Raw genomic sequence first — 18,527 nt, 5'->3', positions numbered from 1 at the left:
CAGAAGGAGAGATCAAGGAAGAGGCAATCCAGGACCATAATACCAAGTTGCAACAACACCTGAACAACTGCTGGGAGCAGAATATTAGGCTGAATGCAGGCAAGCTGAATCTGAGAAGAACTGAGGTGCTCTACAATAAACCACTGTAGATTTCTGAGAGATTCCAGAATCTCAAGAATCAGGGCCTGCAGCAGAACCAGCGTCTGGGCAACCTAATGAGCACAGCTGGCCTGTAGTAGGCTGCCTGATTGGCTATGTAAGAACGTAAGTATGGCCATACTGCATCAGACTGATAAGCCATCTAGCCCAGTATTCTGTTTTCTGACTGTGGCTGATGCCAGATGCTTCAAAAGGGAATAAACAGAACAGGGCAGTTGGTTGAGAGATTCATCCAGTTCCAGCTTTTAGCAGTGGAGGTTTAGGGGCACCAAGAGCATGGGATTGCATCCTGACCCCACGTTGGCTAATAGCCATTGACAGACCTATCCCTCATGAACTTATCTAATTATTTTTTGAATCCAGTTATACTTTTGGCCTTCACAACATTCCCTGGCAATGAGTTCCACAGGTTGACCATGCATTTTCTGGAGTAGTGCTTCTTTATGTTTGTTTTAAACCTGCTGCCTACAGTAGAACCGCAGAGTCACGAACTGACCAATCAATCACTCATCTCATTTAGAACCAGAAGTATGCAATCAGGTAGTAGCAGAGAACAACAACAACAAAAAAGGCAAATCTAGTACTGTGTTAAACATAAACTACTAAAAAAATAAAGGGGAAGCAGCATTTTCCTTCTGCATTGTAAAGTTTCAAAGCTGTATTAAGTCACTGTTCAGTTGTAAGCTTTTGAAAGAACCACCATAACATTTTGTTCAGAGTTACAAACAACCTCCATTCCCAAGGTGCTCATAACTCTGAGGTACCACTGTTTTAATTTAATTGGACAAGCCCTGGTTCTTGTGTTATGTGAAGGGGTAAACAACACTTCATTATCCACTTTTTCCACATGATTTAGACCCTACTGTTTTTACTTACAGTTAGTATGTTCTCCAATGTGCATTACTTTGCATTTATCAACACTGAATTTTATCTGCCATTTCTTGCCCAGTCACCCAATTTTGTGAGATCCCTTTCTAACTCTTTGCAGTCAGCTTTGGACTTAACTATCTTGAGTAACTATGTATGGTCTGCAAACTTTGCCACCTCACCGTGTACTCCTTTTTTCCAGATCATTTATGAGTATGTTGAATAGCACCAGTCCCAGTATAGATCCTTGGGGGACCCTGATATTTAGCTCTCTCCATTGTGAAAACTGACCATTTATTCTTACCCTTTGTCTCCTATCTTTTAACTAATTACTGATCCATAAGAGGACCTTCCCTCTTATAACCATGACTGACTACTTTGCTTAAGAGCCTTTAGTGAGGGACCTTGTCAAAGGCTTTCTGAAAGTCCACATACACTGTATCACCCTTGTCGACATGCTTGTTGACATCAAAGAATTCTAATTGACTGGTGAGACATGATTTCCCTTTACAAAAGCTGTGTTGACTCTTCCCCAACATATTGTTTTCACCTATGTGTCTGATAAATCTGTTCTTTACTAGTTTCAGCTAACCTACCTGATACCGAAGTTGGCAATTACATGCCAGTAAGCCTAAAACCAACTCTGGAGCCTTAAAAAAAAAAAAAAAAAAATTGGCATATTAGCTATCTGCCTGAAAAATTGAGAACCATGAAGGAAATGCTCTGATCTAAGGATATGAAGGGAGTCCAACAATTTATAGGGATAGCCAACTATCTCCAGGTTCTGTCCACACCTATCAGAAGCCTGTGACCCTTCAGATAATTAAAACACAATGATTCAGCATGGGAATGGTCAGAGACCCCAAAACATGTGTTTGAAAAATGTAAAGAAAATCATAAGTGAAGCACCAGTTCTAAAGTACCACAACCTTGAGGAACAGCTAGAGCTACAGTGTGATAGCTCACAAGGAGAAAGAGGAGCAGCACATTAGTGCTGCAAAGCCAGCAGCCCATAGCATTTGCTAGTACAGCCCTGATAGACAGAGGAGCTGTTGGCTTAATAATTCCATCAGTTGACCTCTGGGCTCTAAATGGGCATGCAGTCTAGTCCCAAACCATTAGAATGCATTGTGAAGAAGCCACTGGTGAGTGCATCCATATGACTAGACCACGTGTTGCTGAAACTCCAGCTCTAAAAGAAGAGGATACGACACTGCCCAGAAAAGTCACTACTGGTGCCAGATACACTGAGCAGGGCATATCTTCCAGAGTACAACACAAATGGCTCTGCGTAACAGGTATCAGAGTCTGTGAACATACTTTTGTTGGGGTTACTAGGACTATATGAACCAGAGTTCTTCCATGTTTAAACTCTGTCCTTCCATGTTTAACTCTAATCGACCTCAAGAGCCAAGGACAGAAATTGGAATGTGTAAATAGCCAGTTACCAATTACGACCTTGCTCATACCCAGGTACCAAGCAATAATGATGAGGTTTGCATGTTTCTAGCTGGAGAAGGGGTAATAAACTAAGGGTAAACAGAACCAAATAACTGTTTAGAGGAGTGTTACTAACAAGCTAGATTTATAGCCCTAGAATGATTTAACGGCTTAAATGTATAAACATGCCTTCGGTAGAGAGGGGAGGGGGAGTGGTAGAGGGGGGGGTAGAGGGGGAGAGAGGAGGGGCTTAGTTGTGAAAAGTATATGAGGAGAGAAACTGGTTTTGCTGGTGTGCTCGATTTGAGACTTGTCTGTCTCCTTGCACCACTTTGAGATCTCAAATAAACTTTGATTGTTTCTCCACCCCGGTATGTTTATTGGCGCGAAGCACGCCGGGCAACGAACCAGCGCTGTTGCTGTCCTCGGGCCTGCAACACTTTTGCATCTCTGACTGGAGGCTCCAGGCAACTCAACAAAGCACGGAACAGGACAGAGTTTACAAGCATTGAAAGAGTTCATACTCCTAATTGCAAGAGCCACATTACCTCCCATTACCAGATGAGGGATGAGCTGTGAGTGCAAGCCAGAATTTTGTTTAAAGGGGACCAAGCAGATTTAATTGCTAATATCAAGAATTAGATACACCAAGATAAAGAGGCATGTGACAAGCCAGGCTGTGCATCTAATGGCCTGGAGAAAGATCAGAAGAGACCTTTCCACTTTTAATGACAGGAAGTGCATGGTTACAGTAGCTTACTACTTTAATTTCTGGGAGATGGTCTATCTGGAGGACACTCAGGCAACAACAGCGATCAGGAAACTAAAGGCACATTTTATAAGATATGTCATGTCTGATACACTATACTCGGACAATGGGCTGCAGTGCATTGGAGCAAAATTCAAACAATTCAGCACCGAATGGGAATTTGAGCAAGACAACTTCCCCTGGGTCCCCACAAAGCAATGGGAAGGCAGAGTCTGCAGGAAGAGATTGATGGCAAAAACAAAACAGACAGGAAGGGATGTGCTGGACCATCACAATACACCCTCCTAGGACGAGACACAAGCAGGGGCTCAGTCTGACAAGCACGGAGCCGCCCAGCCCCTGGTACACGAAGGGGGCCAGAGCATTTTACGGGCGCAGCGCGGGTATGGGCTTCCTCCCACCAAAACGCTTTGGTTACAAAGCAGCACGTGACCCTGTAGGCTCTGGCACATGACGTCTTTGAGCCAATCATTTCCGTCCTGGCGGCTCCCTCGCTTGGGGAGGTTAACTTGGGGAGTGCTGCTTTTTAACGGTGTCAACGACCCACGCGCCCCGCTAGCACTCACCCGCCAGCCTGGCTGCCCGCGACGCTTCTTCCCTGCGCGGAGCGTCCCTCCACCCGGCTGCTGCCCGGCTCCCTGGGCTGCTTCCGGGTTTAGCTCACCTCTCGGGGCGGGGCCTGGGTGAGCTCTGGCCCCACCCCTACGGCTGCGGAGAACCCGGAGCGTGCACGGAGGGAGGAGCCGGACGGCGGCACGGGTAGGGGGCGGAGCCAGTTGAGAGGGCGTTGCCGTGGAAACGCCCCTACTCCCGCCCCCCCAGAGAGTGCGCGCGCAGCTGCGAGCTGGGCCAGGGCCATGTGACGCCACGGTGGGAGGGGCTGATGCTAAAGCGTCGAGTCTCTGGGACGCTGAGGGCTCTGCCCCCGCGTGCAGCCTGTGAGCCGGGGAGTCAGAGCGCGCGGGCTGCCCGCGGCCCCCGAGCGCCCCCCGCGTGTCTGCACGTGGCTCTGCCCTGCAGCCGCCCAACAGCAGAGCATCTCGGAGGCGCGGCCCGGGACGGTGGCCAGACCGCTTGCGATGCTGCATCTGCTGCTCCCCTTGGCCCACACACCCGCCCGCTGCTCTGAGCCTGGCTGGCTCCTCCTGGCTTAAGCATCGTCTCCACCTAGCGCTGCCCCACGTGCGAAGAAAGAGTGAAACGAGCTTCTAGGCAGGGCCGTAGCAACAAAGAACGTGGCCCCCTCCGAACATATGTCCGGGCGGGGCCCCTTACAATGCAGAAACTGGAATGCGGTATTTATTTTGCCACCTTTAGGGGCCCCCTTCCTTGCGGGGCCCCCTCCGGTCAGAGGGTACGGAGGGCGCTCGCTTCGCCTCTGCTTCTAGGCGGACTAAAGAGGAAAGTTCCTTCTTACACAAAAACACCTGCAGCGGCCCAGTGACCTCCATGGGCTCCCAAGGCGTGACTAGACCCTAAAGGGAGACAGGAGCAGAAACAGGCCAGATTGAAGCCCTTCCCTGCATCTATGGCCCCGGGGAGTTCTCCACCCGTACAGCCCACAAGCACCTGAACCCACCTGCCAGACCATGTTCCCTTTTAGTTTCTAGGCCAGCCAGTCTGTTTGGGAAGTAGCTGCCAAAAACTGCAGAGGAGAGCAAGCGCATACAGCTTTCCAAGGGCTTTAGTGATGTGACAGCCCCACATTCAGGATCTGTACCGTTAGAGGGAAATTTTGATCAAGTCAAACTTTATTTTGATGGGTTCAGTTCCCCAAGAGCGGTACCTGAGTTGGTTCTGGAGCAAGGGAGAAAACAGCTATGCCAGCCAGTCCTCTTCCCATCCCAGCCAGGCAACATGGGCCCAGCCTCCCCTGGCACCAGTGCTGTGAAGTAACCTTTTTGACCCCACCTACCTTTTCCTAGCAACTAGCTGTCTACCTGCACTGTTTCAGCAGTAGCCTAACATTCTAATTTACTAGCATTCATTTCTGCAGAAAAGCCCATAGGGCTGCAGCCTAAAAGATCAAGATTTCAAATGTAGGTAACCACTGGCAGCAGCAGCAGCTGCTTTTGTAAGGGTTTAGATATAACTGAGCATGCCTATGTGATCTGGTCCCTAAGACAAGATAGGGGGATACCTAGTTGGAGAATCCAGCTGGAGTTTAGGCATGAGTTACATGCCAAGCTGCCGAGTGTTGTGAGGATTTAGGTGGTTGCATGCATGCCTGCCCACCAAAACGTAGACACCGCAGGGACTTTAGTGGTGGAAATTGAGGTTCCTATAAGTTTAATCAGCAGCTGAATTTAGGCTTGTGAATGTTAGTGGTGCCTAAATCCCCCTTGTAAATTCTAACCAAATTGAATTAACAGTGGTTGGGAAGAGGATGGCGTACCTGTGGATAGTGTTATATAATTATTTTTAAAGTTGGAACCAACATGCTGGTCATGACCCTACCTCGTTTGTTTGCTGCACCTTCCCTTCCATCCCCAGGGGTGATTGTTCTGCCCTTTTTTTTAGGCCCCATTTAATCTTAGTGAGACTACTCACAATGATAAAAAATAATGGAGTGTAAATGTTTGCAGGATCAGGGCTTAGATTGTAAGCACACCAGGTCAGGGACCACGTCTTATGTCATATTTCTCTATAGTGCCTAGCACATTTTGGTTACTGCTATAAAATAAACACACCACGTATTTAATTACAAGCAAAAATAAAACCTCAGTAACATGATAGCAAAAAATGCAGATTTATTACTGGGCTTTATTACAAATATGTTTGCTTCTTACTTGGTTGAAACTTTGTAAGTTGGAATAGCTATTTGCAACTCAGATCATTAACAGTACATCAAGAAAGGAGTTCAGATATCAGCATCAAATTCAAAGCCACGGATTTCAAATTTCTTGGGACCAGATTTCTACAAAAACCCATAATTTAATAAGCCTTGAATCATTTCTAATATACCATACACTGACACATACCAAACACCCATGCCACAACACAGCAATGCATTTTTTTAACAGTACAATCAGTCCTCCAGTACATGACTCATGCAGCTACAGGTATCTGCATCTTTAAAAGTAGCAGGTGTACAGTACTTAACCTTTATGCTATAGCAATGTGATTTGTGTTCTCACTTTCATTTCTAGTGGATTAGGGTATTTCATATTACAAAAGATTTGTTAATAGAGGGCACATTTAAGAGACTCATCTAAAGGACTCTGAAAATACCAGTACTGCTTACTCACTGAAAATGAGAATCATGTTTGAATCAGCAGACATTGTAGCTATGCTTGTTGGAAATCTGGTATGCACAAAGGAACCAACATCTAAATAAAATATTTAGATGTTTTTAATTCAAACATTTTATTCTTTTAGCAATATGCTACAATTTAGAGCTTGGAATTCCAAAAGACAGGGTTTTAAAACAAAAACAAAAAAAAACATCAAGCACTTTACAGTTATTTGCTTGATTACTTTTAAACTAGTTGTAAGACTGGACATAATGAAATAAATAAATGACAACGTTACCAAAATACAACATGATCATATATAACCTAGCAATAGGCAAAACTAGCTCAGAAAATAAACTGTCCTAGTCTGAACTTGCGATTCTTTTGGGTAGCCAAACCTTTGTATGAACAGTAACCTCTCCCCCTACGACCCTCCACAAAAAACACAACCCCAAACTTTGATTTATTTCTTCCTTCACTTGTCTTTTACAGTCTCATTCCCTCATTGAGTTACTGTTGCCACCTGACCTCCCCAAGTGTACCTGTTGCTCATATTACATTCAGCCTGAGTTCAAGACTTTTAGGATTCTTGATGCAAGGGACACACACGATAAGGATGTGTACCCATAAAGATAAAACACCAGGAGTTTCAGGAAGCCAGACCTCAGGGGACTAGTTGAAGAGGACAGGAAGAGGAGTGAGGTCTGAAGAAACTTTAACCAGTAGGGGATTTCCTTGGAAGGAAAGAAAGAACAATAGGGTGACCAGATAGCAAGGGTGGAAATTCGGGACAGGGGTGGGGGGGTAATTGGCACCCATACAAGACCAAGGCCCAAATATCGGGACTGTCCCTATAAAATCAGGACATCTGCACATGAAGATGGAAAATGACTTCATATCGTAGGTATAGTTTGCTGTGTGGGATGCTTTGATATGATTCAAATTCTTCTGAGATTCTTTCATTGTTATAATGAATTGTAGGAACTATATGTATCCTAAGAGAAAGCCTGATGTAGCATGGGGAGAATATGTACACAAAGCAATTAATTTGGCTAGTCTTTTTTTATATTAAATAAGGAGGTTTTCATCCTTAGATCACAACTACTTTTACAGAGGTGCCTAACAAATATCGTTGGCTCCAATTTTACAGATGCATACGGTATAGCTGGGAGACAGTAAAGCCAACATTTTCAAAAGTTGAGTGCCTCAATTTCACATATCCAAACAGACACCTAGGGCTTGATCTTCAGATATACTAAAACTGACAATTGCAGTTAAAATCAACAGGAACAGCAAGTGCTCAGCACATCCCAATAGTCAGACCCTAAGTATGACAAGCTGGACACTCGAAAATTGAGGCTCCCAAAGTTTAGTGGATGCTTTTAAAATGTTTCCATGAGTAAGTCAAAATTACAGTGATTAACAGTAGCAGTTGAATACAGACCTTATTCCTAATCTTGTGCTTTATTCACTGGAGCATGCTGCCTACCTTTGCTCTTTCTTTGTAATTTTGTTTAAATGAGTGAACAGCAAAGTGACCAAGCACTTGTGACCTCACAGTCTATTGCCATGGAAATTAATACAATGTCACAAATATAGCTTTATGACTTCACTGCATAATCAAATAGTAAAGGATTGGTCAGCTGGCAAGGAGAAATTAGCAATGGTAATATTTGATATTCGATCAATTAGCAATGGTGGCAAGAAAAAATTATTAAAAAACCAAATGGGTCTTAGCTTATAAAATCTTCCTGTGAAACCCCTCTCTCTTTATCTCTTTTTTCTCTTGCAGGCAATATTTTCTATACTGACTCAGGAGTTCGTTATCAGGTGTGGAAAATTAAACATTTTAAAAAGGCAAGTTCATAAATATTTTAATAGGCCTAATACATTGAATGAGTTGCATTACCGAGTTGTTTGAGAGGATAAAGTGGAAGATATGGGATTAGCTATTCTATTTAGTGTTCTTGAAAGATTTATGGCGTATTTTATATAAACAGAATCTTGTCCATTAGTTCTCAGAAGCCAGTTGAGCTCTGACATTATACTCTGCTATAAGTGTATCATTGCTATTAAGTTCATATACGTGATTATCTTTCATTTTTATTGAGCTAAATAATTATAAATTAAAACACTGAAGACCAATAAAAAAGTTAAGTGATATTAAATAGCCTGAAAATAAATCAAGAAGAGATCATGGGGTTGGTACTAGAAGAGTAAATCAACATTTTCAAATACAGTACAAAATAGGAGGTCCAATCCATCTGAAACTCAGAGTAGGAGGACAAGTCAGCATCCCCAGACAAGTGCGTGTAATGGGTTTGCTGCATAATGAAATGCAGAGATTTCGTGCCTTAAGTATAATATTGATCTATTGGATTAATCCAAAACTAACAGTACATGCCAATAAGGATGATCATACATGTGAACTGCATGACAAGAATAATAATTTAGAACTCAATTACATCAGACATTGTGAATAAACAAATTGGCTTGTTTTTGTGAAGTCATTTCTTTTGTCTACTAGAAACTAGTTTCCATAGCAAAATCCATTATTTTTTTTTGTCTAGAGGCCTATTTAACACAATACCTTCTACATTTGATGCATATTAGGCTGAGCTGTAGGACAGAATATAAAAATCTATAAAAACTTGCCACTTGTATTTTAGTTCCAAATGTGGCACTCTTTTCCAAGCAAAATAACATTTAAAAAGTAGAGTACTGTAGCTGTAAAACATTTCCGTGGTATTCAGAAGGGCAAGATCATGTAATATTCTGTACTATGGCAGACATTTGCCTTACATTTTAAACAGTTTCATATTAAGGTGAGTGGTATATTAAGAATATTCCAGAACTGCCTGTACAATATTATCACACAAGTTAGGAAAGCTGCAAATATTGCATGAATCAATTTCTTCCTATGGAAAAAAAATATAGAATGCAGAAACATGGAGAGAGAGGAGATCAAATCTCTCAATTCTCACATCCAATAGACTGTTCTTCCACTTTCTTTTTAAAAAAGATAAATATTTATGGAAGCAGCAAGTTTGTTGATCTATGTAAATACCAGCACACAAATAGCATTTGACTCCCTCCTCTATGTTGCTAATTAAAAGTTTAAAGTAGGGCTGTCAAGCGATTAAAAAATGAATCGCACTGTTAAACAATAATAAAATACCATTTATTTAAATATTTTTGGATGTTTTCTACATTTTCAAACATACTGAATTCAATAGAATATATTTCAATTACAACAGAATACAAATTGTACAGTGCTCACTTTATAGTTATTTTTATTACAATATTTGCACTGTAAAAAACAAAAGAAATAGTATTTTTCAATTCACTTAATACAAGCACTGTAGTGCAATCTCTATCATGAAAGTTGAACTTACAAATGTAGAATTATGTACAAAAGAAACTGCGTTCAAAAACAAAACAATGTAAAACTTTAGAGCCTACAAGTCCACTCAGTCCTACTTCAGCCAAATTGCTCAGACAAACAAGTTTGGTTACAATTTGCAGGAGATAATGCTACCTGCTTCTTTTTTACAATGTCACCTGAAAGCGAGAACAGTCATTCGCATGGCACTTGCTGGCATTGCAAGGTATTTACGTGCCAGATATGCTAAACATTCGTATGCCTCTTCATGCTTCAACCACCATTCCAGAGGACATGCGTCCATGCTGATGATGGGTTCTGCTCGATAATGATCCAAAGCAGAGCGGACCGACGCATGTTCATTTTCATCATCTGAGTCAGATGCCACAAGCAGAAGGTTGATTTTCTTTTTTGGTGGTTCGGGTTCTGTAGTTTCCGCATCCGAGTGTGGCTCTTTTAAGACTTCTGAAAGCATGTTCCACACCTCGTCCCTCTCAGATTTTGGAAAGCACTTCAGATCCTTAAACCTTGGGTCCAGTGCTGTAGCTATTTTTAGAAATCTCACATTGGTACCTTCTTTGCATTTTGTCAAATCTGCTGTGAAAGTGTTTTTAAAATGAACATGTGCTGGGTCATCATCTGAGACTGCTATAACATGAAATATATGGCAGAATGCAGGTAAAACCGAACAGGAGACATACAATTCTCCCCCAAGGGGTTCAGTCACAAATTTAATTAACTCATTTTTTTTTTTTTAAACAAACATCAGCATGGAAGCATGTCCTCTGGAATGGTGGCTGAAACATGAAGGGGCATACGAATGTTTAGCATATCTGGCACGTAAATACCTTGCAATGCCAGCAAGTGCCCTGCGAATGACTGTTCTCGCTTTCAGGTGACATTGTAAATAAGAAGCAGGCAGCATTATCTCCCGTAAATGTAAACAAACTTGTTTGTCTTAGTGACTGGCTGAAGAAGAAGTAGGACTGAGTGGACTGGTAGGCTATAAAGTTTTACATTGTTTTGTTTTTGAGTGCAGTTATGTAACAAAAAAAAATCTTTTATGACAAAGATTGCACTGCAATACGTGTATGAGGTGAATTGAAAAATACTATTTCTTTTATCATTTTACAGTGCAAATATTTGTAATCAAAATAAAGTGAGCACTGTATACTTTGTATTCTGTGCTGTAATAGAAAATCAATATATTTGAAAATGAAGAAAAACATCCAAAAATATTTAATACATTTCAATTGGTATTCTATTGTTTAACAGAGCGATTAATCGCAATTTTTTTTTGTTAATCGCGTGAGTTAACTGTGATTAATCGACAACCCTGTTTAAAGTGCAGCATCCTCCAAAAGTGGTGCTGTACAAACATCTCAGTCATTTCCATATAATATTTTCTCAGTTTATCAATTAAAAGATGTTTTTTTCCCCTAATTGCCACTTCAGGAAACTCACCCTGAGTTCTGAAAGCGAATCTGGATTTCTTCTGGTTCATGTGCCAGTAGCAAAGGAGTCTGCAGGTCAGTTTCTGTGTGGCTTTGTGCTTGGTTCATCCCTGATGCAGGGACTCCAAGTTGCAACTTCCTGAACCAGTGGGAGTTGCTATGCCCAAGGAGATAAGGATTAACCTGTGGCATAGGGTAGACTGTGTTTGCCCCACCATCCTGCCACAAGGGTTGAGACAACTTTAACGGCTGCTTGGGGAACGGTTCTAGGGGAGTCCTGCCAGCAGAGGCTGATTGGAAAAGGCCACATCAGTGCACCTCCTGTACCACGGCCACACTCACTCCTTAGCCAGTGCTGCCCACTTGTACCACTACATTGTTCTGGGAAGACTTTCTGTCCCTGGGGTCCTTCCACCCTAAAATACCTTGACCGAGTGCACCATCACATGTGGCCGATAACCCTATGCTTGTCAAATTATGGCTTCATTTACACCTTTGCCAACCCCATTGCCTTCAACGGGTTTGCACAGGCACAAACAAAGTCAGAATTTGGACCTACAATTGTAATGATTAACCATTCAGTTGATGTGCTATATAGACTGTAATCCACTTCACTCTCTGAAGTAAATATCTATGACTCCGCATACGTGTAAGGGATCACATTTTCAAGTAGGAAAGTGCCATTTCTTCCAAGTCACTTTCTCCATTTTAGTATTCTACATTGATCCTAAAAGTCAGATGAATGAGTCAACTGCATATGAAAATAAACTTTGCTATTTACTTATAGTGTTGTGAAGTACAGTTTTGAAACTCCACCCTACATTAATTTCACATACCCGTGTCAGTGTATTTAATGGGCTTTAAAAACAGTTAAAGATTTCAGAAAACAAAACCAGAAAAGATAACATTTTTTTAGCTGAAATTTTAGAATCTACAGTTGAGTCAACTGAAAAAAAGATACATTTCCAATGTAAGGCCAAATCAAGCATTTGAGTGTGCTTTAGTGGTGCTGTAATTATTATTTTTAAAACTCTGTGACTGAATCCCTTACATGGTTAAAAGTAGCCCTGTAACATTAAAGGTACGCAGCATGCACTGACAGCCTAAAAAGAAACATCAGACATCGCCTTTCTTTTGCAATTGTTCCAGTTTTCTTTTTAAGAGGCTGTAGTTTTCCTTGGTCCCGGGTGCAGCAGGGTCACGCTTCAGAGAGACTTCATAGTGTTTCTTGGCTAACTCAAGATTTCCCCAGCGATGGTAAAGCACAGCTGAAACAGCAATGAGGAGTTTTCATTAGCAATATTGTTGAATAATGTGCAATCTTGCCAATCACTTGGAAAACAACATTAAAGCATTTGTTTCCAATAAAGGTTTTTTTGGCTGGTTAGTGGCACAGTAGTAGTTTGTTCTTCTGCCAGCTGCAGGAGCAGAGCTTGGGAAAAGAACCAGCCATGGAATGATGGAGGAATGAAATATGTTGTAGCCATAAATTACTGTATTTATATGAGCTCATAAAGGTTTACAAGCATAGCTCAAATGAACCAATTTGCAGCCACCGAAGTTCTGCCGTCTCTGGACTACTATGTGCAACCTATCTGATCTATCATACCATGTGACAGCTTTTAGTTTTTGATGCCCCATTTCCTTGATGGCTTTCTAGAAATTAGTCAGAATAGAAATCCACCCAGCAGGAACAGTCTCAAAACTTCTTTTTATACACAGTGAACATAAGGGAACAAACAGTGCATTTGATAAAAGTTTACACTTGAGGAGTTAGAAAGGTTCTTACCCAAATTACCATGATAACTGGCTGCATTTGGATTGGCTTTAATTGCCTTGAGGAACAAAGCTTCAGATTCCTGAATAATTTGGAAGAAGATGTCAACAGTATAGGTTACTCTTGTAGTAAACAAAATGCAAAGTGCACCAAAGCACCACAAAGACTTCACAAATTGTATTCGAGTTGTAGCCATATTTTCTCATCTATACAATATATTACCTCCTCACAATGTTATATATAACATGGTCTGAACTTGTTGCTCTCTGGTGGCTGCAGCCTCCACTAAATATAAACTACACTAATACTTACTACACAAGCACCAACGTATCACAGGCTTCTGCTATTGTAGCAGGCAACTAGAGGTGCCCACTATGGTTAAGTTTGTAAAGCAGTGTACATTTTAATCAAATTTTCACATATTCCTAATGTTTCAAAGTGTTCACCTTTTAGGTAGAAGTTTTCCCTGCTTGTTATTGGCTCAATATTCTATTTTGTATTGTTTTTAAGTTTTAAGCAAAAGCTTTTGCCTTTAAGTTACATTCTTCCCATGGTTATAAAAATTAACCACTTTTTAAATTTTATTAAAATAGACTAACAGTAAACACATCTGAAGCGGAGGTCTGAATATAATCCACATTGAGGAACAGTACCTCTACTTTAAAATATAAAAACTACAAATCACTGGGAAAAAATCACTACATCTACAAGTGTCCTCTGAATATTCCCACTTGTGGGATGTGTCCTTAGCATTGTTGATGTTTGGGAACCTTTTAGAAAAGCAAAAGCCTCTCATGACCTCTCACCAAATGTTCAGAGCCAAGATTATAAGAATCTGGTCAGTTTCTTAACCACTTCAAGTTTTGTCTTCCCAAAGCTAGCCGCCAGTGCAGAGACCTTTGCTCTGTGCCCAGAGAATCCTTCTGGTTAAAAATCATCATGTTAAAAAAAATAAAGTTAAGTTTAGATATTTTAGAAAGGTAATTTTAGGTAGTTTCTGTGCTGCTGTATATTTTAGATTCTTGGACAGTCTCCAGCTCAGTTCCCAGGCAAAAGACTTAAGAGAGAAAAGGCCAGCTGTAAGTGGTATGTTCCATGCTCCTTGAGTCTGTGGGTGTCGATAGTCTGCATAGACAGACGTGCTAGTGCCACTCAAGTTGGAGCATTCAAAAGAGCAGCGCAGCTGCCGCAGCACGGGCAGTAGTTTGGGCAAGCTGCAAGAGTACAATCCCGCCCAATCCTCTAGGTATATATTTGGCAGCTAGCCCAAGGCACCATCTGGGCCACCTCAGCCACACTGCTATTTTTAGGTGCTAGCTCGAGCAGAGCTAGCATGTATGCTTAAGTCTACCCACTCTGGGAATTGCACCTTCCAGCTGTTGTGTAGGCATACCCTAATGCACAGTTACTGTCCAATGCACCTCAGGAAAGGCCACTACTTCCTAGAAGATTGTCTGGTGTACAAGGCCGTTACATCTTAGGTCCAAAAACCAAATACAGGCTGTCCTGTGAGAAAAGTTTTATAAACCACAGCCATGAAGGCCTACTCTATCCTTACATGGGAACAAGCTACTGAACCATGCATGTGAATTCTTTAAAGTGGGGAAAACAGGCCTTTGGTGGCAGGATTGGCATCTCCATCTGTCTCCAAGTTCATTGCACATACACACACAGCAAAATCCTCCAAACAAACTTGCCCTAACAGCAGGAGCAGGAAAAAAGTAAAAAAGATTAATAAAGTCACACTTCCCACAATGTTGGAATCTCTCTGCAATCTTTGCTGTATTATCCAATATGCTGGAAATTCTAAGATTATAGCTAAAAAGTAGACTTCTACTTTTTCCATTGTGAAGATACAGCCATCGAAGTGCACAGATGTGTTGCTGCCCAGTTAACCCAGTCTTTCAATAAATTGTCACCAGCCACACAGTAGGAGCAGCAAACATAGGAACTCATTCCTCCTCTACCCAAGTATTATAGAGTACAGTTATTGTGCATGGTGTTCTCCAGAAAACTTAATAAAACACGTTTGCAGCTGACTCCCATTACCATATGCCTTCTGGCACATACTTATTGAAAAGATTTTATTGCCATTGCTTTGCTCAGCAGTTAGTAGAAGAGCATCGGATGATTAAAGGCTATTTGAAGACTATCCCATTGCATTAAATAAACATTTCAGTACACTGGGCAATATTTCAGTTGGTCTGGACAGCCAAATCTTTAAATTAAGTGTTGTCAGGATACTTGCAGCACTGTTTGTAGCAAAAGCTTTGAAAAAAGCATGCTGCATATTCCATCTGCTGCCAGAGTTGCAGCACAAAACGAGTTTGTTTTTACCTCAAATATGGAGACACGTTGACTTAGCCAATGGGGCTAACATCTTGTATTTCTTGAACAAAAACACTGTGAATATACATATAATATACACATACTTTCAAAGCGTTACAGATGGCTTCCGAGATCTGTGGTTGCTTTGTCCATTTCAAAAAGGGAGTATATTTAAGGAAGGAAACTAATTTGCTAAAACCAGATCTCAGTTAAGAATTTCCATCTTTCGTATGCTTAGGAGTTACATTTCTGTAACAATAAGTCATCCGTTCTGGAAAAATGCATAGTGAATTTGAAACGACAGGGAACATTGCTGCAGTCATATTGAAAGAAAACCTAGCTTTCAAGCTGGCAAGACATTTCCAAATCAATAGAATGCTTCAAAAGGAATATGGATTGAAAAAAATATGCTTAGTGTGCTTCAAGGGCAGAACTGACACTTTAGCAACCCTTATGCAGACACATTATTTATGAGATTATCTATCCATTAAGTACTGAAAGCCATATCATCATTCAATCTTTCTCCCCAACACAAATTTCACTCAACTTGTCTAGGCACTTGACACGTTCTAATCTTGAATCTTTTTCCTAGAAGGTATCGCCGAGATACAGCCCTTTCTCTCTATCCTTATAGCTAGAATTCTTGCCCAAGCTCTCATCATCTCCCATGTAACCTACTGCTCCCTAGCCTTCCTGATGCCTACATTCTTCCCCTCCAGTCCATAGAGAAGGTAGCTGCTAAGACCATTTCCCTTCCCTGTTGAACAAACCACATCAGTCCCTTCTTTGAATCCCTCCACTTGCTCTCCCCTGCTACACCACACCAAGTTCAAGTTGCCTGTTAGTGCCTTTTAAGGCCCTGCATAACTCCACACTTCCCCACTGATCATACTGAGCTTCTCATTTTCCCCCACTACCATTTTCTGGTTCCTTCCACTCCACTAATGGTGACAATCTCAGAGCCCCATTTTCTCCCACAACCATCTCTTGTAATTTCTTCCGTACTACCCCCCTGCAAACAGGATGACTTTCCTGAGCTGGTCATCAAAGCACCTCCCCTCTTCTCTTTTAAGTCCTCTCTGAAGGCACATTTCTCCTGTGACAACTACAGCAAACTTGATAGCTTAGATACATGGCTAGGTTTCACCGTCCTGAAAAAGGGCAAGAAAATGGAGATAAATATCACCTGACACTGTAATCGGTGAAAAAAATATATTTCTATCCTGAAAGGTCTTGAGGTCATAAATGCTTCTCATTCAAGATGTACTCAGGATGTTACTTCAGTGCTATATTATTGCTACAAATCAAAGGATCTTAGTGGAGCAAACATTGTTTATATGAGAAATCCAAAAAGCTTCCCAGATTATTCATCTCTTCCTGTCACTTACATTTCAGATGATGAGGATAAACACAGAGGCAGTGAGGACAACTACATTTATTCACAGTAGGTGGCTTATTCTCGGTCAGTGATTCCACAAAATAAGACTAACTTTTGGCTCATTAACAAGCAAACATAACTCAAACCCTTCGTGACACATATGTAGAGCTGTGTGCCACTGCTGATCCAAAAACACTCCACAGATGCATGAGTTGACTTTGATAGCTTGCTCCTAAACTACCCATTACAAAAAATGAGACCAAACGGAACAGTTAATTGCATTTTTTTTCCTTGCTGCCCTTCCATTATGTCGTCTCCTGTTAATGTGTGTTTTATTTCTCTTTCATGCTGTAGCAATGGTGACAATTACTGATGAGAATATTTAATCAAGAGACTGATTCTTGTTACATGCGGCAGTCAATTCCTTTCAGAAACAAATGTCTAACACTTACCATATAAACTGTGTTTACCTCCTTATTTGCAGATGTTTTCTTTATGTCCAAGTACAAGGACTGGTTGGTTCTTTCAGTCCTGTCCTATCTACATTCTTAAATACATTATCTGGCTCTATTTTTCAAAATATACACCACAGTGATTGGATGCCCCAAAGTATTTCCAGATTTATTCTCATGACACAATGGATGCTAAGGAATTATCATCTCTATTTTACATTTGGGAAACTGAGGCACGGAGAGATTAAGTATCTTGCCCAATGTCTCACAGGAGTTCTGTGGCACAGTGGGACACTGAACCCCAATCTGCTGAGTCACAGTCCAGTGCCTTCCTCCCACACATTTCACTTTTAAATGCAAACATTCAGATCACTTCCCCCTTTACATACCTTATATTTCTGTGATTTTCCCAGTACATTTGCCAAAGAAAACATAAGAGAATGATCATTAGGTATCAGTTCCAGGGCCTCTCTTCCAACTGCTTCGGCTTGTGCTAAATTCCCTGGGAGTGCATACCGTGACAAAGGAGAGAAGGGAAAGAAAAACAGAGAGAGAACTTTTAACATAGATAATATTTTAGATACTTTCCACACTGTGAGCATATGTATACTGTATTATAAATAAGGCTACAATTCTGTCACAGAGGTCACAGATTCCATGACTTTCTGGAACCTCTGGGACTTCTTCAGGGGCATAACTGAAGTAGCTGCCATTCCCGTGGAGCCTGCCTATGTTAATGCGCGCTAGCTACCTAGAGCACGCCAGCATACAGAGCAGTTAGAGTGCAACATGCAGCCTGTGGCTTGGGCGGTGAATCCAGCACCCCAAACTCCACTGACAATTGCAGTGATTTGCTTCCTATCAGACCCTCACTGCACAGGCTGTGGGAGAGGAGGAGGAGCAGCGGGAGAGGGAACGTGACAGAGGAGGGAGAAAAGGAAGAGTATCATCATCTTGGGAAGGAGGTCCACACCTGGAACTGACCAAGGTAATTATGGGCCCTAGGTGGCATAAGAGGGCAGCTTTCCTAGTGCCGATTCTCCCTTTCTCCCTGTTTGGGGGTGGGAGTCAGGAACATAATGTGGGGAGGGGGGCAGGCCCCCATCTTGGCCACAGACAGGAAGGGGTGGGGGAGAGATCTCTATTTTTCTAGGGAGTGAGGAGAGAGAGGTTCTGGTTTCTTTGGGGTGAGGGGAGTGGGGGAGAGAGAGGTCCAGGCATCCTCCTTTTTTTTCATAAACATCCCTAAAAGTCTCAGAGCCAGGTTGGCATTTTTGCTATCCCTCTA

The 18,527-nt window shown here is 41.7% G+C and overlaps 2 protein-coding genes across 2 annotated transcripts in view; both read right to left on the bottom strand.

Annotated features, from left to right (window-relative positions):
* Positions 1-3,807, bottom strand: part of GGACT (gamma-glutamylamine cyclotransferase) — a 44,205-nt gene extending 40,398 nt beyond the window's left edge. The window contains exon 1 of the mRNA XM_065423210.1: positions 3,802-3,807. The gene's annotated coding sequence lies outside the window, so the exon portion shown is untranslated. The remainder of the gene's footprint in view (positions 1-3,801) is intronic.
* An 8,613-nt stretch (positions 3,808-12,420) lies between these two features.
* The window catches only part of TMTC4 (transmembrane O-mannosyltransferase targeting cadherins 4), a 71,551-nt gene continuing 65,444 nt past the window's right edge, over positions 12,421-18,527 (bottom strand). The window contains exons 16-18 of the mRNA XM_065413964.1: positions 17,629-17,741; positions 13,094-13,163; positions 12,421-12,572 (exon numbers count right to left, since the gene is read on the bottom strand). Of these exons, the coding sequence (XP_065270036.1) occupies positions 12,421-12,572; positions 13,094-13,163; positions 17,629-17,741 (335 nt within the window). The remainder of the gene's footprint in view (positions 12,573-13,093; positions 13,164-17,628; positions 17,742-18,527) is intronic.

The sequence above is a fragment of the Emys orbicularis genome, chromosome 1, assembly GCF_028017835.1.
Source record: "Emys orbicularis isolate rEmyOrb1 chromosome 1, rEmyOrb1.hap1, whole genome shotgun sequence".
NCBI lineage: Eukaryota > Metazoa > Chordata > Testudines > Emydidae > Emys > Emys orbicularis.
The sequence above is the reverse complement of the archived record's forward strand: the minus strand, read 5'-3'. Positions and strand labels throughout refer to the sequence as shown.